The sequence below is a fragment of the Synchiropus splendidus genome, chromosome 1 (assembly GCF_027744825.2).
Source record: "Synchiropus splendidus isolate RoL2022-P1 chromosome 1, RoL_Sspl_1.0, whole genome shotgun sequence".
Taxonomy (NCBI): Eukaryota; Metazoa; Chordata; class Actinopteri; order Syngnathiformes; family Callionymidae; genus Synchiropus; species Synchiropus splendidus.
This window is the reverse complement of record NC_071334.1, coordinates 67,805,668-67,827,171: the sequence shown is the minus strand read 5'-3', so window position 1 is coordinate 67,827,171 and position 21,504 is coordinate 67,805,668. Positions and strand designations below refer to the sequence as shown.

Below are 21,504 nucleotides of genomic sequence, written 5' to 3'. Positions count from 1 at the left end.
CTATGAGGAATTATTTGGTGCTCTAATATTGGTTAAATGAAAGGTTTTGTTCAACTGTTGTATTGCCGTCCCTTTTCCCCTTTATATATATATATATATATATATATATATATATATATACACCGTATTTTCCGGACTACAGAGCGCACCGGAATATTAGCCGCACCCACCAAATCTAAGAAGGAAAATGGATTTTATTCATACATAAGCCGCACCAGTCTATAAGCCGCGGGTGCACCGTTGCTGTCTGCGCCACAGAAAATGCATGAGAATCACTTCTAACGATCCTCTAGTACTAGTTTTGAAAACGGGGTCCAGTGTCAAGACTCATGAAACAATCTTGCCAATGTTCTGAACTCCAGTCATGAACTCCTCACATCTTATTTACATTTAAAGTGTTCAGAAAGCGCTGTTTTCACCCTCCAGTAGATCGTCTCTGTTAGCAGAGCTGTGGACACGCGGGCGAAAACAGCGCAATTTGAGCGCTTTAAAGGTAAATAAAACGCCCGTGATGTCATCGGTTTGATGTGACGAAGCTCACTATTTTTGCCAGCAAAGAGCATGCTCATTAGACTCTAAAAACTCGGGATGCTCCGAGAGACAGGTAGAGCACTCAGCTGAAGCAGCTGTCCTCTTTCATGAAAGTTCTCACTCTGGACAGTTGCAAAAGTTTCAGATTCAGGTGCTGGACCGCGAACGCTGCATCTGACACACACAAGACTGCAGCGGATTCGGCCGCGGCTGATTCCGTTCACTTTCATGAGCACCAGAAAACTCTCTGCGCTCCGTCAAGTGCTGGTGTTTTAAATATCGTATTGAATTCGTGGCGTTGACGCCTTTTAACGTGCATGTGCTGCAGGATGCAAACTTGACATGACAGACTGAAAAAAGCTTCCGCATTAGACACGCCGTTGCCAAGCGAGTGGCGAGTCGGGAGGGAGGAGCGGACGCATCACAAACTGCGGGCGGTGCCTCATCAGAACGGCTGCTGTCACATGTGATCGGATTTTGTGACCGGCAATGACAGGCAGTGGTCGGCATTCACAGATCACAACGAGTTCAGCCTTTCATAATCGGTGGCCGATTGATTGGAATATCCCTGTAAAAATCAATGTATTAGCCGCGTCGTTTTATAAGCCGCAGGGTTCAGACCACGAGAAAAAAGTAGCGGCTTATAGTCCGGAAATTACGATATATATATTTATATATATATATATATATATATATATATATATATATATATATATATATATATATATATATATATATATATATATAAATGCGCCCTGAGAAAGAAGCATTTCACTGGCAAGGAAACATGGTTTCTTATACCATGTATATGACAATGAAGACTTCAAATGTGAATTTGTTGCAGTGCAGAAATTCTTAATATTCACATTTTCAAAAATGCTCCGCTTCCTCTGGCATTTTCCCTTCAGGGGTTGCCACAGTGAGTCTATTATTTTCTTGCTGCATCATGTAATTGGACCATTTTCGGAAATGAAAATACGATGACGGAAGACAGCCAGTTAAACTGACCGTTATAACACCGCCTATTGATGGTGCAGTTTCAGAGCTGGAGTAGAGGAAACCTGTGGCAAGCTGTCTTTAATTCTGTTATGGAAGGATTCTTTTTATGTTTCTGGTGGTACACATTCATTCAGGTGCCGTACCATGACATCTGCCCTTTTTTTTTGACTCTTTCAATATATTAACTCAAGTCCTATTTCCTTTTCTTTTCCTTTTTCTTTCTTCTGTTTAAAACACTGAGTTTTTAATGCATTCGAGCATTCACTCTGTTGTACTCAGACGTGGACATTTGAGGTTTTCACAGCATGGCGCTACACGTGGAAGCAGATGGCTATTGCATCCAAACTAAACAAAAATATTTTTGGTCATTCTGAATCTCAGCCATTTATGAATTATCATGGCATAGCACTCTGTAGAATATGTCCCCATTAATATCTCAAGCAGTGAATGACAGAAATATTGTCAGAACCCATTTTACCAGACAGTTAATCGGGAACTATTTTCATAAATGAATCCCTTTTAATCGATTATTGTGAGTCACATTGACCGTGAGTGATGAATGATTTCCTCTATATGTAAACCTGCTTTTTATCTTTTCAATTAAGCAGTTTTGAACTTAACAACACGTCCACAGTTCATTTTGGATTCGGCTTTTGTTTCCAGCTTAACAATTCTTCTGCTGACATCATTACTGAGATCGACATGGTTATGAATCTTTAAGTTGTCTCTCTTGTTCAAAAGCGTCTTATTTCCTTTAGATGCCCAGCCAGTAAGACATTCTCGCCAACTCCACTGCAACCTCTTATCTGACGCCAAAAAGACAAATGCTTGCTGATGCTCTGCTTTTTTTTTTTGTTTCAGTCTCACAATGAAGCTGTTTATTTTAAGGAGAGACAACTGTCCTGAAATAACAGAAACCCCAGCCTACTTTAGTAATTCTAATTATGCCATCACATTATATGCTATGTGATTCAAAATAATTTTATTTTAGAGCTCAGGATATTCCTCAATATGGATCATAAGTATCAGAAGATGTGTTGAAGTGGTGAGTGTCTTGGTTATGTAACTGAACAAAAGGTAGATGGAACATCTAAAGGGTCCGTTTTTAAAGATATTTTATTCAATATCTTTAATTGTTTTTCAGTTTAGCTCTGGACTCATGTGGGCAGCTGTCTCTGTCAGATCCCTGACTCCACCGCCACTGTATTGCTACCACTTTGATTTCAGTCTTTTGTCAACAAATTGCTTTCTAAAGAGGTTCGCCGTCCATGAAAGACAGCGGAATGTCTTTTTAAATGGAAAACATGATCATATAGACACAGCCCCTGGCAACTGCCCTACATTGTATCCAGCTCAGGAGTATGACTGTCAGATGAAACCGCCTCAAGTGCACATTAATTTTTGGTCAAAGTGAAAGCTGCCCTTCTGTTCCAACCCTGAGACTCACTTTCTCACTTTCTTTGTCACCAGACATCTCGTCTCTTTGATAAGGCTGTCCTCAAATTCACATCCCCAAAGGCCGGCTATTCTCACGCCTCTTCTGCAGAACAAGACAGTTTTGGTTTTCGATGAAAGCTGACGAAACAACCCATAAAATGAATCATTCATCCGACAGTTGTAATTGAGAGCAGTGTGAAGTGACACCCGTGTCTGTCGATCTATTATTGAAATCTGCTGACGCCGCGATGAGCTACTCGGCTGACAACCGAAATTCACAATGTTGTGTCTGAACGCGTGGAGTGTTGTCTACGAAAGAACACCTGACTTCAAACTTTGGTCACCAACAACTTGTATATTCCTAGATGTAGGAAGTGTCAAAAATTCTAAATTCCAAAAGTCACAATTTTAATTTTATCGCAGTCTTACATGACTTATTTCTGGAAGTTTCAGTTGCGACCAAACTTCAGTGTGTAAAACACTGCTAAAAAAAGACAAATCTATACATTATTTAAAAGCAAAAGTAATAATATGTAAAAGAAAACTATTTAGGCCAATTAAACAGATCGATTTCTGAATAGATTTTAATGTAAGTAGTTGTTATATATATGACTTGTAATAAATAAGAAAATATTGAGGTTTACTTATACAGTAGTTCCAAATTCACCGTCTGTTTTTAAAAAAAAATTATTTAACCAACTTACAGTGAGGTAAAGCTGAAGTGAAACAGCGTCACAACTCAGACGGTGGAGTGGTCGGCCTGTGACTGAGAGGTTGCTGTTGTCCTGATGGTGCACTGCGTGGCAGCCTACTGCCGTCAGTGTGTGACTGTGATCATGAGTGGGTGACCTAGTGCAACATGCTTGTTTGCTGGATAAGCGTGGTGTGGTGTGTGGTCCAGAAGCTAGTTTGAGAATGAATTTGAAGTTGCACCTTTGACTAGTGAGAGCGTCAACTGCCATTTATCGAATGTGACTTTTTCAGGGATTTGAACAATCTCCTCACTTCATCCGGTCCTCACAGTCTAATATCATCATGTCACACACTCGTGCTTAGAAGTCGTATTAAACATGAATTTCTCCGGTGGTTAATGCAAAGTAATTTATATATTCAACATGTCCCGACTGAGCGAGAAGCTCGCTCGGTGGTAGATTTTCTTCGTCGTCTTCGGGCGCATACCATCAGCGGTTGTCGCAACAAGTCGTCCTCTGCTGCCGTCACTTTGTTCTGGTGACTGCCTGCATGTGATTCAAGGCCTCTGCCAGCGGAAGTACCAATGGGTCAGGCCCAATCTACCTCCAGGACACTGTTAAACCTTAAACTCCTGCCCACTCCACTTAGCGTCGCCACTCACAAAAAATTCATGTGTTTGTCCCCCAGATGTCTTGAAGCAAAAGTCGATCTCTTGAATTTGGATGGCAAAGAATCACAGGACTCTGCACTGCAGTCATAAAAAAAAAACAGCCTAAAACATCGGTCCATGTGTTGGTGCGAGTTTTGATACTAAAATCGCAAACTTGATATCAATAACAGGGAAAGTATTTGATACTTGATACTATTTTCCTTATCACAGGGATAAAAAAATGGCATACTTCCAAATGCATAAAATATTTTAACATGAAGTAAATAAATTATTGAACAGACTTGAATTGAATAAGCCTTTATTTGTCATTGTACCACAAGAAGTAACAATGAAATTAACAAATAATCAGAATATGGAAAAAAGGCTTTTCACTTACAATTAAATAAATATCCCAAATTTCTTGCTATTTTTATTATCGATATTATGGCAAATATTTTTGTGTTCGAATATTTTTGAGAACCTTAGTCGGTGCCCTACTTTTAGTTTCAGTGATGTGTTGCTCCTGATGAAATAAGCTAAATTAAAAGAAAATATTATGACACGCCGCATTGCACGTTTGTCCTGCCTTTCTACTTTCCCCTTTTTGCAATTGTCCGGCCTTGAATTATTTCATTGAAGCCTTATTGCCCTCAAAGATTTCTTCCGCCGTTTGAAACCAAACCTGATGTGGGTGGGAGAGCGAGTTCAATGATCTCTTCTCCCCAGTCTGCTTCTATCAGATCACCCTCAAGCAAGGCTGCAAATCCCCAACCACAGTGCCCATGGTGCTCAGTATCCACTGGTTTATTTCATTTTTTTTTGACAGTTACGATGCTTTATCAACACTTCAGTCTGCCCCAGAGCCACAATGCATGCTCTTTGGAGACGGTGCCAGTTTTCAAAGAGCTTGGCCGGAATGTGAGCTGCGTGGTGCCTGCCGGCAATCATTGATATGGTTTAGTCTGTGAGATGTTATTGCTTATTAATCCCAATGGGACAGAAGCAGCGAATACCAGGGTATATTGGACGGCTAGTTTCTCTGTATAGAGTTTCTAAAGCAAACCCCTCCTTGTGCTGGAACTCTGAGCGGTAGATGACTTGAAAGCTATCTTATTTAATCGACTGGTCAGCATATGACGTGCAGGGTTTTCCCCAGCGCTTTAGCTGCATGAGCGAAATCTCAGCATTTTTCAGCTGTTTTTGCCCATGTGTAGTGAAGACTGTTAAGGAAGACGAGAAGATTGACTATGCGCTCTGTTGTTTGTCTGGACAGCTCTACACCGCCTCAAACACCACCAAATAAAATAGATCATTGAAATTAGTTTTAAAACATGCCTTAGAAAAAAAAAAGTGTCATATTGTTTCACCCATCGTTTCCTAGATATTCACCACCTCATGAGCTTGTCCAATATTTATGATTCATATAGCATCCATCAGTCGACTTGTCTGATTGTAGCGTTGTAAATAATAGTAAAAAAAGAATGTGTGTAAATTGTCGCAAGTACAGTATTAAATGTTTTTAAACGTAACTGCTGAAAATGTGGCTTGAGCACTTTCCAGTCCTGATGGTCCGGGAACCTCAGCTGCAGCTTAGTCAGGGTTCTCCCCGGGATTTACGGGGTGTCGCCAATGTAGAGTTGGGGACAGCGATGTGTCAGAGTTTCACGACGGGAAAGACAAAATCAGGGCAAGTTATACATCCTTCACAGCCCTCCTTGAGGTCTAACTTTGAGTTCCGCGTGACTGACGGTGAGGGAGGGCTGACATTGCAAGTCGCACTTCAGTACGTGTTGAGAAAAACTGAAATCCCAGCACAGGAGGACAGAGTCCTAACGTAAGGAGCCACTTTGCTCTGTAAACCCTGGGGAATACCAAAAGTCGATGATGGTCAAATGTGTTGCCAAGTTGTTGCAACCCTAGTCCCTGAGCCTCAGTCATTTCTGGAGAGAGTACACTGTCGACAGCGACTCCTTTCATACGATTTCTACGATGTAGACTAGTGGTCGCAGCCCTAATTTGAATGCTTCCTATCTCTTGCATACCAGTCAGACATTTTTCCTAAGTTCGGGATGAGTGCTTGAATTTACATGAAGTTTGACGGCGACTCTTAAACTAATTCATTACGGACATTATTATTTCACGGTTCTTACCAACGTGCTGATAAATAAAGCTCAGAGCAGTCGTCCCGCTGAAGTGGGATTCCACTACTCATTTAGATAAGTTGAACTACGGAGAGACTCTGTGTCTTGGAGCCACAGCGGCGTCCTGGATAACACAAGCTGTGTTGCGATTGTTATTGTAAGAATTTGTCAGAGTGGCGCTGAGAAGCAAGCCGCAGACGAGCTTAGGTGCTGTTTGCATGGACTCCGCTTTGAGGACTGCAAAGTAGCTCTTCACCACAGGACCCTTCGCCTCATTATCTGGAGTGGGTGCGTGGGAGAGAAAAACGAGTGCATGCTGTGCAAAAAGGGGTGTATGGATTATTATTCGTACGTGCTTTCCAGACAAAGGTTAACAGCAGGTTTGCTTGTGTGTGACCAACTCGATATGTACGCTTTTAAAGGCTGAGTCTGGGCTGCATCTCTGCACTGCCACGCCTCGGGCCTGAATTAAGAAGCAGAAAACTCCTCACCGTAACTGTATTTTAAACATCCCTGGAAATGTCTACAAGTTTGCTTCTTGCGTGGCCTCCTTTAACTTTCCCAGCTACAATTCAAGTGCTCTGGTGGAGAGTCAGTTGTTTAATATGAGTTTTGAATGTTGGCATCATAACAGTCCGTTTAACAGGAGATTTATTTAAGTCTGCCACTCAAGTTAGGGGACTTAAAAGTCACGAGATGTGGGGTTACGTCAGCACACACAGTAATTGGTTCCTCTTCAGCTGTTATTTGTTCCATTAGCTTTTGTAATTTGACAGCGGTCACACAGTTGTGTTGTTGTTGTTGTTGTTTTTTCTCTTCCAAGTAAGGCAACTTTGTTTCGAAGTATATGATGATGTTCTCGTAACCCATTGATTTGTTTGAGCGTGCTATTTTTGATACTGTGTGAAATGGATACATATACAGTGGTACCTCGGTTCTCGACCACAATCCGCTCCAGACGGCCGTTCGAGAAGCGATTTGTTCGAAATCTGAATGGATTTTTCCCATGACAATGGATGGAAAAAGAAATAATGCGTTCCAAGCCTTAAAATAGGCTTTTGTAGGAGTGAATGTAGAGTGTCTGCTGCAGGTGCACTGTTCCTCTATGTGTGTGGCCGCTGCATGTGGGAGGGGTTGCCGAGTGAGTGACGTCTCTCCAGAAGTGAAGAGGTGCCCGGTGCGTGTCCAGCTCTGAATGTGCGCTTCTGTGCAGTTTGGCTGTGACAAAGTCATAAACCAAGTCACGCTCTGTCCCAGACTGGCCTCATCCCTGTCCCAGCTCCAGCCCACAACAGGACATCAAACCCTGGAGTGAGCGCTCCAGCACCTCCCCTGTGACACTCTACCACGGTCCAGTGTGGAGACAGGAAAGGTTTTACACCTCAATATGAAGAAAAAACAGTCAGTAAATGTAGGTAACGGGACACGTCTGCATACAGAGGCTGCGTTATACACAATAACAAAGCACGTCGTGGGTCAGCTGATCGGTCTGTACACGTTATCTTTTTCCGGCTTTTTTCGGGGGCGTTTGAGTTCTGGATTTTTGTTCAAAATCTGAAGCAAAAAAATCTTGAAATTTTTGTTCGTACTCCAATTTGTTTGAAGTCTGAGACGTTCGAAAATCAAGGCACCACTGTATATGAAATGTTGAAAATCTAATGACGTAGATGCAGAATAGTAACAGTTAGGATGGAATTAAACGCAAGGGATCGAAAGGACGTGTTCCAGCTACGTGCAATAATTCGTATTAGAATCCAGTAAATATTTTTCAACTTCTGTCATTTATGTTTTTTCAGCCAGCCACATCATTGAGTCATCAGCTGTACATGGCTGCACAATTAGGCAAGTCGAGCAGGAATTCACTATATGAAGAATAGATATAGTATACGATCATAATGAATGAGCCAAGAAAATTATTGGTCAATCTCAGTTATCAGATGGTGGATACACCTCTTTTCTCTGACCTCCAGAGTTCACCGTGTTCTGCATCACACTGGTGACAGTGGAGACTGGACAAATACGCCACTTTGAAATATATCAGGTGCATTCTGTTGTTGCTGGAGTGAACTCTCATTAGATGTCTCATACTAAAGTAGAGTAACCAGTCAACCAGTCTATTAGAATGCTCGTGTGTTGGTGGTTTTGCCAACTTGAAAAAGTAGGTTTCGTGACAGATGCTTCTAAAGCTGGCATTTTAAAACCAATATAAAGAAATCAAGAATAATCCTGATCAAATAATATACTTTTTTCCATTTAATGATCCTTACTATGGAAAGAATTGTATATTTCTTAGCTACACCTAAATTGCTGTACCGTGACCATTGAATAACTTCTTATACACCGTCTCAAAAATATAAATACAAAAGCATAAAATATGGCTGTGAAAGATGCCAGTGTCACATGAATGTCGCCCTCTGTTATCCTCACATTTGATGTGCTACTTGGTGGTGTTGTTGGCGTCAGCCTTGCAGAGAGACAGAGCTGGAATAGAACCTATTTCCGAATGGTATATTAGCATGGAAATCATAAGCATTTGTCAAATCAGTTGCCTTGCTACTGTCTGTGTAATAACACTGTCCAAGCACAGAGATTTCATGACTGCTATCGACACATATCCTTTCTCTTTTTTCCTCATCTCCTGCGGGTCACATAAGGATGAGAGTGTGCCAGAATGTGTGAGGAGACGTTGACACAGCGGCCATCGACTGCTGCTTCCTGCGTCCTCTCTGACTCTATCAGACCTGTCTTCCTGTGTCATTTTCGGGGTGAATAAGGGCTTTTTCGGTGTGTGTGAAATGCCTCGACGTGTTGTAATTTTCAGTGTGGAGGGCAGGAGCCGACCAGAGATAATGTCATTGTGTGGGATTTGGGAGGAAAGCTGATTGAATTCATCAACGACAGAGCGTTAGTGAGAAAATGAAAAAAAACCATTTTGTCTTGTTTTGTTTCTTTGGCTGCCTTAACAGTAGCGTTGCATATTTGGTGGCAAAAACTGTATTTTTTCAAAGGTTTGATTCGCTTTCATGACACATCTTCAGCTCAGCACAGCGGTGACTTGTGATAGCTTTTTTTTTTTTCTTCCTCTGTTGAATCAACGGTACAGATCTGCGAGTCCACACACGTTGTCACTATCCTGAATCCAAATGATTTTTTTCTCCCATTTTCTCTTACAGCCATCAAACCCAGACGACATGCTGGGATCACCCCAAGATGGCGGAGCTCTATCAATCCCTGGGTACGATCACTTTCCTTCCCCTGTTGAATAAATGTGGAGCACTGGGCCTTCACTCTTCTATACATGAGCGAGAATCCACAGCAACAATCCTGCTTCAGTTGTTAAACTGTTGAAAGGAATAACTGCAACAATATTGATTATAATATCATAACACTAAGTAGGGAGTCAAGTTGCTCATTCGGCTGGTATTAAGGTGTATATTGCATTTGCACCTTTTCATTTCTTCATTTTCAAACCTGAGTCAAAGAAGAACCTTTAGGCAAATATATAAATGTAGGATCACATCAAGGATCCACAAAGATGCTGCATCAACTCCCCCCTTGTGATCGAGGGGCGTCTTGGGGTGTAGAGCTGCAGCGAAATTAAATGGGATGTTGGTTGTTTAATCCAACTTGGCAGAGTTTTCTTTTTGAGCAGAGATCTCAATATGAGGCCGGCGTTCAATCACTGGCACAATTTAGCCCCCACATTTTACTGACAGAAGGTGTTATTGCACACCAACTGCCTTGTTTATTTATAAAGAGTAACGATTCTCTTTCTAGCCATTGCTTTGTCTGTCATTTTGTTTTGATCAATACAGGAGGAAGGTATTGGCTGCACAAGTTTTGTCACTAATAATTAAACCTAGTGCTGCACAAGGTTGGGAAAAATAAAAAATAAAAAATGATGCAATATTATTGACAGTAACGCAAACTAACAAGAATTCTCACCAGATAACTTGTGAAGTTTTTAGTTTATTCTCACAATTGATCTCAAACAACTAACAAATTGGCGAAGTAGATAAAAATTGACAAAATGCAGAAAATAAATGTTGGGGAAAAAAATCAAAATGACAGTTACCTGGAAGATTGAATTCCCTTTATGCAACTCTCAAATTCCAGTGACTTTTAATATTGTTATTATTATTATTATTATCAGTTGTCGTATTAGTAGTAGTAGTAGTTTTGAACGGCATAATACCCATGTTCACGCAACAGATGAAGTGTCAATTATTCAGGTTATTTATGACATTAATTATTGATTATACTTATGATGTACAGTAGTCTGTGACTGAAGCGCCTGCAGCCTGGGAGCATGTCATTTTTGAGTTGAAAAGTTACGGCACCTGCAATATTTCTGTGCCATTTGGGCTTCTCGTCACTGCTGCAAAGACAAAATGTTGCCTCCACCTACTATGTAGAGTCATGTGCTCTACTATACAAAGGTCATCTTCAACATGTGTGTGTTTTCCGAAATCTATATAATGCCACAACATTCCAAAATGCAAACGTGTAGATGAGTATTGAAGTGTCGTTATTCTAACTTTGTGTCACGATGTTTTTCTTCCAGCTGACCTGAACAATGTTCGATTCTCTGCCTATCGAACAGCCATGAAGCTTCGGCGACTACAGAAGGCCCTGTGCTGTAAGTCTCTCTCTCTCTCTCTCTCTCACTCTATCTCTCTGTCTGTCTGCCTCTCTCGCTCCCCCCCACTCCCTCTCTGTCTCTCTCTCTCCCTCTCTCTGTCTCCGTCTCTCTCTCTCTCGCCTCATTTATACTGTCAGTCTCACTTGCCGTCTCTCCCTCTGTCGTGATTCCCTCCTCCTCCTCTACTTCTAACCTCTACATTTGTGGCCTCTCGATGGTGTGTGTGTGTGTCCATATGTGTGTTTACTCATCCTCTCATCTCTTGCTGGTGGGTGTGGAAAGTGCGAGTTGTATAAGGCATATGGCTTCAACCAGGCACCTCTGAGCACTATTTATGTTAGTCAGCCTCCATAAATATTCACACCAACACAGACTGCAGCAGAACCTGTGTATTTTTACCCCTTTTGACTCAAGTTTTTTGGCTTCCCGTTATCATGTGGTCCACTTGTTCAGATTATTTTTGGTGTTTGCTGGGACTTCTCTTCGTTGGTGTTTGACAGTTACGTTTTTAAATCTGAAAATCCAAGGGTCGCTGTGGATTAATTCCAATTGCTCACAATTAAAAATTCATTTTAGCAATCTGGTTCATAGAAGGAGCTTCAGGAGGGAGGATGGTGGCAGAGTGCTGGGATGGGTACCTTTCACATTTGAACCAATACTGTTCCGATACCCACTATGTGGGAGTTGGAACCATACTAATTTGCAGTACTTTGGTGTGTGTTTTAGCGGTCATAATTGTTCTTTTGATTCTTAATAACATTTATGTCAGAGCAACACACTTTTCTCTGGTGCCACCAGCGGACGCAGCGCTCTATGTAAACACTTGATATTCAATGGACCTGAACATACTGTCCCACACAGCGACACACGTGCTCAACTGTGGATGGACGAGCTGCGGTTACCAATGTCATTCCATTTTGGTTTGTGCTGTGGTGTGTTCTGGTTCAGCTCGGAACCTTTCAGTCTCTGACCGTCAAAAGAACTTGATCCCATTTCATTTTACGTGAATCACTACTCAACAGAATCATCCTGATAAAAGGAGTCGGTTCCACTCCCTACTCCTGGCTGAGAGGCTGAAGTTGCCGTGTTGCTCTTTGACTCCTTTTTTCCGTTCGCTTTGCGCATATCTCTCTCCCATATTTGTAAAAACAAGAACGAAGCTTCAGATATTTTTTGACTTGCCCTCGCCTCTGCTCTACTGACAACCCGGAAACCAGCTTCACACACATGAACGAAAAGGTGACTGTTGTTTAGCATGAGATTCGTGTCTCAGAAGCGTGGGACCTTTTCAAGTGGAGGTCCGGTTAAAGCCATTTGTTATGAGAGCACGTTCTAATCTGTCAACCCTGCTGAACAAACCTGCTGTCTGATGCAATGTTCTCTCATTACTTAATGTGAGATAAAGATGACTAATCTTTTACTGTATTGATCTCTCGGCCGGGTTTGCCTCCTACTATTCCGTGGCTAAAGCTGAAGGTCACCTTGCCACCAGGAGTTCTGCTCATACGTCTGAATTTCCTATGGTTTGATGAATGGATGTATTGTCCACAGTGGACCTGCTGAGCATGCCCACGGCCTGCGAGGTGTTCGAGCAGCACGGCCTGAAGCAGAACGAGCAGCTGCTGGACATCTCTCAGCTGGTCACATGTCTGACCAGCCTGTATCAGCGGCTGGAGCAGACCCACGCCCACCTGGTCAATGTCCCGCTGAGCGTGGACATGTGCCTCAACTGGCTGCTCAACGTCTATGACACGTAGGCGACACCGCATCTGTTGCTTTTGCTCGCCTCCGTGCACAAACAAACTGTGTTTTCTTGTTTCCACAGGGGACGCACTGGAAAAATCCGAACTCTGTCATTCAAGACTGGAATCATTTCGCTCTGCAAGGCTCACCTGGAGGATAAATACAGATGTAAGCCACATACTGCTCTGCTCAAGCAACACCCACCCCCCACTGTGATTATTCAGGCTTTTACTTCTCAGCCACCTTTAGTTTGTAACACATCGCGAGACAACTACATTACAGGCGAGTGCGATACTCAGTTGTCGTAACTAGTTCAGATGCTGGCACCATCTCATGACGTACTGAGAGGAGCCACCTTCTTCCACTGCAGCCGTGGAAGATTTGAGCGACTTGTCAATAGTTTTTCAGGCAGAAGAGAAGGTGTGCAGGACTGCAGCCCCGTTCATTTGACATGGTTCTTGACGCTTTGAAGATTTGGATGGTGCAGATCAGAGGTGGACATCAGTCGACTCCAAAACACAAGATCTTGATGCATAGATGATTAATAAATGTATAAAACTAAAGCAGATAATTACATTGTTTTACACTTATAAGGAATATGGATACTGATGTAAAGAAAATCCATTAGGTCATGATGGCTTAAAGCATAAACAAAGCAACTCTTTTTATGGTTTTTGATGGTGTTCCTCCTCTCTACCGTTTTGATTCGTTGACATCATCTTCAGCTGTTAGTTTTCATCTGAACACCATGACAATAGCCGTCGCTTTGTTTGTGACAAATTTTCAGGTGTGTTCTCTGACCTCGCTTCGACCATTTTGTATGAAGAGCTACATTCACAACTCACAATTTAATTGTTGCAAATGCGTTTGGAACATCCACCCACTTGGCAATGTTTCGGCATTTCAAGCTGAAGAGCTTGTTGGCATTGACCCCCCACAGATTGGCCGACTGGAGGCGCGTCTCAGGATCTCACGTAATGCGACACTGCGCTGAAATTGTGTCACTTTGGAATAGAATATTAGTAATAGAGTATTAAACATATTCAAATTCAACAGCTTTGTAAACGATGAAAGATAATTTCTCACTGCAGCTATATACAGATGGTTCATAATTCTCTTTTTATGCACCTTTTGCACTTTTCACCTGTTGTATCCGACAAATACATCATTAGCTGTTGCCTTTTTGTGTTATATTTTCTGCTGAAATCTAATAAAAATGATGTCACATTGCAAGTATTAATTGGACAGTCAGAAATGTGATAAATACTGTTCACTATCTAATACCAACATATTGGTTTTCTTTCATTTCCTTTAATTCAGGGTTTATAAGAAAATTGATTCCCAGTTTGTTTTCTCTCCGTGGACTCCCTGCACAAGTGTTAATTCTCCTTATCTTCCTTTGCTAGTTTTGTTCAGGCAGGTTGCCAGTGCGACAGGCTTCTGCGATCAGCGGCGTCTGGGTCTCCTTCTCCACGACTCCATTCAGATCCCGCGACAGCTCGGCGAGGTCGCGTCCTTCGGCGGCTCCAACATCGAGCCGTCCGTCCGCAGCTGCTTCCAGTTTGTACGTTCAACCTTTTACATCTCGCCATCAAACATGATGCTCGACCACAGGGCACTCAAACTCGATTGACCGGGGTTAGGGACACCAGAGGCGTCTTCGGGCCTTTGGTTTTTGCTTCACTGCCTTTCTGTTTCTATTTAATGTCTTCTGTATTGATGTCATGTCTTCATATTGTCAAACTCACATGGAGTCATGAGTGAAAATGCTAAGTCCCGCGTACCTGCAACAACATGGCGAAGGCATCTGTGCCTTAGTTAAACCTATTCAAGCTCATATATCATCCTTAGGAATTCACTTCCTCATTGGTTTCTTACCAACTCTCATTGGACATAGTGTCTCGCTGAAATTGGTCACCTGGAGTGGGGCCATGGAACTGCATTGCCTGTTGGCCTCGAGTTTGAGACCTCTGCTCTGTCACATTACTGAAACATTTATCTACACTATACCATTGCACTTATGCAGGATTGTAGTTCATACAGACAGCCACTGTCTGTCACGTGTCATGTCACTATGTTGTCAATAGTATTACACACTCTAGTTCACAATGACATCAATTTATCATGGACGGACCCGACAACCTACAGCGGCTCCTGATCCTGTGTAGAAACCCACTTGCATCTTTCTAGCTCTCTTTGGAGAAGCACAATTTTCAGCTAGAAATTTTTGTTCAAGTCTGGAGAGCTAACTAGATGGTGAGTACAAGACATTAATATTATAATGTGTCATTCTTAGGGCGTGGTACTTAACTGCTGTTTTGTATTGGCCTTTTAAAATAAGAAGCAGCTAAGAATGATATAAAATATTGTGACCAAATGTTTGTTGTCTGCAACAACGAAACGCTACTTCATTTTTGCCTTTTATTATGGGGTTTGAAGGCAAATGCTCTTAAGTGTAAATGTTGATGTCATCCTGAACATGGAGTCCAGATCTATATTTTATCTCATTAAAAGCTTAAATATGTTTTATAGTTTTGATGTACAACATAACAAACGTGGAATCAAGTTTGAACGTTATGGATAAACCAAATACACGAGGAAGTGTTTGCTTTTAAGGGAACTTCAAAAGCAAAATCCACACATTTGATTTATGATTTTAAATTCCTCTTCATTCTAAATTATAATTCTTCTGCAGGTTTCATGTTAATGAACTCAGATAAACAAGTTCCTAAAGCAGCAGACACAGCAAGCGTCTAATGAATTTTCAATTGTGTGATTGACGCGGTTTTCCTTTAATTTGCTTCCCAGATGCTTTCCAGCCAGTCAACACCACCACACACATCCCCTGTATTTCCCCCCCAAAAAAGTAATTTCAATCAGACGGGATTATCCCTGAGCCTCAAGAGATGATCCAGCATTTCTCATGTTTTAAGTCCTGAATTTGGCTGTGGGATTATTAAGCTTTATTTCTATTTTTTGGATGCTCCAAAAGAAGCCACAATTCAATAAAAATGATTTGTATTCAAACCATTGGAAGTTATTTTCAAACCTCTTTACTGCTCAATATGCAATTATATGATTCCGATTAATATTGGCGTCATTGAAAAACATGCGCTCTGGATATACATTTGACTGGGACACAATTTGAATTTGTCCACGATGTTTTTGTTGCCTTTTGCTATTGAGACATATCTTCAATTACACGGTAAATTATTTTTATTTTTTTATAAAGCACTGTACAACTCTAAGCTGAAGAAAAGTCTAAATGTGAAGTCAGACAGTCGCAGCGTGTGATTCCTACTTAGTTGTCGGTGGTTGTTTCTAGGCCAACAACAAACCAGAGCTGGAAGCAGCCATGTTTCTGGACTGGATGCGGCTGGAGCCTCAGTCAATGGTGTGGTTACCTGTCCTTCACCGTGTGGCTGCTGCAGAGACGGCCAAGCACCAGGCCAAGTGTAACATCTGCAAGGAATGTCCCATCATCGGATTCAGGTCAGTGCATTCAGGAGAGTGCAACGCCCCAGCATGCCAATGATGCCCCCACTGTGAAGTGCTTACTCAAAAATGTGATACCTTTTTGGTGTCACTTGCCATATATAGCTTCCAGTTTGATTAGTACTCCCAACAGTATTTGAAGAACAGCTTCTCTGTGAACACAATGACACGATAATTTCGTTTTTTTAGGCTTTATTTATGCTAACTGAACCCTGACTGAATTTAGCTGAATAATAATAATATATGGATTGCATCCATGAAATGCAGCTGTTTCATGGTCTCTGAACAGAAGCACTGTTCTTTTTTTTAAATCTCAAAAACCCAATCAAGTAAAAAGATATTACTCTGAATTATAAAAATGTGATGTGCCTCATAGCCACTGTACATAGAGGACGTAGTACTGTACCTCTATAGTGACATGTGGTTGACCATTTGACATTTTTAGATTATTCAACTGGTTTTATTCAATAACATTTTGGGTAAACAGGATGTGAGTGGCAAGCTTTTATTTTCAAGTGAAATGGACCTGGTGCTGGATCCACTTTGGCACATTCTGCTGAACACTGATCACTATCACTCCTCTGAGGCTGTAACACCATCAGGTGGATGTTGCCTGTTTAATCCTGTTCAGGCAGCATTTTCCTCTCCTGAATCAGCAGAGGTCTCTGGTGACGCAGGCTACTATTCATGTGAACAATTTACTCCCAAACTTGTGATTTCTACAAGTTTTATACTGCAATAACCATACTCTCAAGTTGGACCAGTGGAATATGTTCAGCATTTATTATTATTAAAATGTTAAATATCCATCCATATCCATGACTGTGACCTTTGTAGCCAAAAAAACATTAAGATCCATGGAAAATGCCAACTTCTATCATGTTTAATCCAAACACAAACTTGAATTAAATCCTTTCTGAATGTGAATCCACATCAACTGCAGCCAGCCGCTGGTCACAACATTATGCCTCGGACATAAACGGCTGTGTCTCCAGCTGGATGAGTTTGACTTGTTTGATGGAGGGATTGAAGTGCGGTAAGCAGAAGGTAGTAGTTCTACACTGCTCTGAAATACACTGACAACTTTCAATGGATTTTTGATGAGATGGTATAAAGCGCCTGCTGGTGGAGCAGTTGTCCTCAGATGTTTGCTCCATCTGGAGACAAAAGGGTCATGCACGCAATGTAAACAAATGCTTATCGAAAGTAAATGGGAAAGCCAGCAACTGTCCGTGAACCAAACAGGATGCTGCTACTTCTCGTTGCTCCGAGGGAGAAATGAATTGTCCTCATTCACCACTGACTCATAACACAAGAGACTCTGGTTCTGCTAGAAGCACAAACATGCATCTGCTTCCCCGTCTTTCATCAAATGCCCTTCCTTCTGTATTTCTTTTTTGAAAGTTTCGTGAGTAATTGTCCTTCTAATCTAATATAACTTACTTTTGGCAAAGAAGAAACAAGACGCGACAAAGATGCTGTGCATGTGACAATAACTGTAACTGAATATGATGAATACATAATGCAATGAGACAAAAAGAAATGAGGGTAAATGTGGTTTAGACAATGAAAACTATGGTAAAATGTCTCTTGACTCATTGGCACCTCACTTCCAGTGCTGCTACCGCTCATTACTTGCAGCATATTTAGTCGGTGCGCCTGCGGTGCTCTTGTTAACAAGTTAAGAAGCCAAGTTTACCCGCCTGACAGAGTGAGAGAGAGAGAGAGAGAGGCCTATTGCTGATGTTACGTTGCACTCTACTGCACCACTGAGGAGCGCGCACAGCTCTGTGAGACGTGCATCGCAGCTCCACTTACACATTGATCAGATAAAGTGCCGTTGTTCCAATCCTTTCTTGTTTTCTCGCTGTTTAGTTTGTTATTAAGGAACGCTGAGTGTAATTTCTGCCGCTGCAGGTGTTTATTTTCACCGTCAGCCTGATCGAGATGAAGGTGCCACATACTTAATAGTCCATATTTAAAAAGAAACGAAGAGCATAAGGTGCATGGCGTTGTGTAACAAATGCATCGTAATTATATTGCTTCTATTAAAATAAATAAACATGGACAAAATACCTAACTTTTTTGGAGGCACAGTAAGGATAACATATGAGGCATGTTATATGTGATCCTGACTCTATCTTTAACACAAGTAAAATGCACCTACTGTAGCTGTTTTTGTTCAGTACTCTAACAGTTTTTATTCAGGTGCCTCTGGTTGTTTTTCATTCTGGGGACTAAGTTCAGTCTTATATATTTATGTATAGTCAAACAGGTTTGTGACAGTCTGTAGTTTTCTGTACTTCACGTCGTCACAACTAGTTAAATGGGTCAAATAGAATCAAGTCAGATCATTAAAATGAAACAGTCATCAGTTTTTGTTGACTACAGCTGTTAACTTGCTGAAAAGCCTCAGACTTTTGGTTGACTAAAAGGAGACGAAAATGTCATTATCAATATGTGTCAACTAAAGCTTTATGAAAATAGCCACGGATGAATGAGACTAAATTTCTCAGACTTTTTGTAAACTAAACAGAGCATAGACATGACTAAAATGAACTGAATAAGAACTAAAATGACAGATTCTTGCAAAGAAGCGAATAAAACTAAAATTAAAACAGGCTGCCAAAAACAACACTGTGGTGAAGCTTTAACAATGTGCTTCGATAATTCGTGTCCTTGGGATCCGGGTATTGAAATGTCATCGTGTGGCTGTGATGGGATCATGTGGTGAAGGCTGAGAAGAATGGCAGCAGCGCCACATGTGGCCAGAAAAAGGCTTTTAAAAAGCCACATGAATTCAATTGAACTCTGACGTAGGCAGTGTTACTCGATCTTCATGGGACCAAAAACAGTTTAGTTTTTGTTTTTTTTTAATCGGACAAAACTCAAATTATTTTTAGACTTTTCTTAACGGAAAAAAAAATGCTGTCCAGTTCTGCAGCTGCAGCCGAGCTGTAAAACTCCACACCTGCACGCATGAATGATTGATAAGAACCAGGGTCGTATTTGTAGCGCCAGCCCTTACAATAGCAGTGAAGCCCAGGAGGGTTTTTTTCCCTCTCTCCTAAAGGTCGGGAGGTACGTTTGTTCATTTGTTGGTGATAAATTTTAATGAAGGGTCCCTGGTGCCAAAGGATAAATTTCTCCTTTAGGTACTCTGTTGAAAGAATTTTAACTACAGGTTCCCCCCCGGAAAACTGAGCCGTAAATTTGCTTTTAATTGATTCTTTCCTCCGCCTTCTGTTTATATGGGTTCATATTCGGTGCTGCTTTTCTTCCGCTGGTCATTCCTCTCATACTGACTCACCCTGCATGTGTCTCCCTCTCTCCCTCTCTCTCTCTCTGCAGATATCGCAGTCTGAAACATTTCAACTATGACATTTGCCAAAGCTGCTTTTTCTCCGGCCGCGTTGCCAAGGGACACAAGATGCAATACCCCATGGTGGAATACTGCACTCCGGTATGTCTCCTGTGTTGATGATATAAAATCACTTTGTAAACTGGATCCGACCATTATAATCAGCTGGGAGGCTGAAACCAAATAGTTGTTACTGTCCATACGATGAGTCGTATGTCACCTGTTCTGTGCTGTCTGTTCTGCGATATCCAATATCCATCCCCGGAGAAGGGATGTGACTGGGTGTGCTCAGATGAGCTCTTGAGGTTTATCTGCTATGGATATGTTTGGTCGTATACAATATGACCCTTCATCCCTCAGTGTTCAGTTTGTAGTTGACCACCAAGGTGTTTACAGGTGAGCACCTCATCTACAACTTCTACTATGCCCCCATCCGCATTTCCTAGAGCTTCCACTAGTGTTGTGCCACCAAATAGTCCTGGTGGGTTTTTCTCTCACTTGCATCACTTTCCCCAAGCCTGTCTCAGTCCCCCAATGGTTATAATGAAGAACAGGCTGATGAAGTTTGTGACTCCAAAACATGATCGCAAATCTCATTTATGGTCGAATATTGACAATGAACAGAGACGATAAAATGATATCCACAAATGATGGTCTCGATAAGCTGGTTAAATTGAATTTTGGGGCTACATTTTTCAACAATCTTTCAACAACACGTGTTTGAGTTAATAACGAAAACACTACATTTAAGAAAAAAAAACAGCTATACGACCTAGTAGTCAAAAATGTTGCAAAATCCAGTTGCACAGATGTGTCACTGTAGTAAAAAAGAATCTTCCTCACTGACCAGTGCAAGAAATGCCAGCACCTCCTCATTTGCATCGGCCATGTTTCATTTTTGTCGCTTCCTTAAAGCGTGACACTTGTCGTGCTCAGTCAAAATGTTGTTAAATGTCTTCTAAAGGTGCTGCTTTTTTAGGTGAAGAGAGTGATTTGTGGACAAACAGGAGTCAAATAAAGCCTGTCTCTGTGATACTGTCGTGACGCCGCGCTTGTAGGTGTCTGCAGTCGGGGAGTGAAGCAGCAGTGACTTTAAGTTCAGGCGAGGTGACGCTCCGACACTGAAACTCGAGCAGAGCCATAAATCTGTTTTCGTGCTCTTGTAAATGTAACGACAATGAGGACATTAACTTCAATCACTGTGTGTAATAAAGCGCCCTGAGCCAAGGAGTGAAATGTGTCTTTGGCTAGATGTGTGTGTGTGTGTGCACTGGTGTCCTCCACGCCTCCTCAGTGAACAAAGCACTGTTTGTCTCCTCTCTCTTTCGTGCCAGACCACATCAGGGGAGGATGTCAGGGACTTTGCCAAGGTGCTGAAAAACAAGTTCAGGACCAAGCGCTACTTTGCCAAACACCCACGTATGGGCTACCTGCCTGTCCAGACCATCCTGGAGGGAGACAACATGGAAACGTGAGTCACACTGTACTCCATGTTCAAGTCCAGTTCGAATGATGTTCCCTGAGGCCTGCACTCGCTTGGTGATTGAAACTTGACATGGCATCAGTAAACCTACCTTAAAAACACCTCATACGCGAGGTGAAGAAGCGTAGTTAGCTGCGTGTGATTGTTTCTGAGCACAAAAATCATCACGCCACATTTTCTGCTGATCTGTTGCAACCCAGCGTATGTTGAAGCTCCCATCATGCTTTGCAGCGCCCGCACCCCACTTCCTGTGTCATCAGCTTGTGTTTTCTTGTCTTGCAGTCCAGTCACCCTGATCAACTTCTGGCCCGTAGACCATGCGTGAGTAGA

At 41.8% G+C, this 21,504-nt stretch overlaps 1 protein-coding gene across 17 annotated transcripts in view; it reads left to right on the top strand.

Annotated features, from left to right (window-relative positions):
• Nucleotides 1-21,504, top strand: part of dmd (dystrophin) — a 230,881-nt gene that overhangs the window by 199,505 nt on the left and 9,872 nt on the right. For all 17 annotated transcript variants that reach the window (XM_053872553.1, XM_053872472.1, XM_053872455.1 and 14 more), the window contains 9 exons: nucleotides 9,624-9,685; nucleotides 11,015-11,089; nucleotides 12,644-12,845; nucleotides 12,918-13,003; nucleotides 14,242-14,399; nucleotides 16,161-16,327; nucleotides 19,682-19,793; nucleotides 21,026-21,162; nucleotides 21,457-21,495. In XM_053872553.1, the coding sequence (XP_053728528.1) occupies nucleotides 9,624-9,685; nucleotides 11,015-11,089; nucleotides 12,644-12,845; nucleotides 12,918-13,003; nucleotides 14,242-14,399; nucleotides 16,161-16,327; nucleotides 19,682-19,793; nucleotides 21,026-21,162; nucleotides 21,457-21,495 (1,038 nt within the window). The remainder of the gene's footprint in view (nucleotides 1-9,623; nucleotides 9,686-11,014; nucleotides 11,090-12,643; nucleotides 12,846-12,917; nucleotides 13,004-14,241; nucleotides 14,400-16,160; nucleotides 16,328-19,681; nucleotides 19,794-21,025; nucleotides 21,163-21,456; nucleotides 21,496-21,504) is intronic.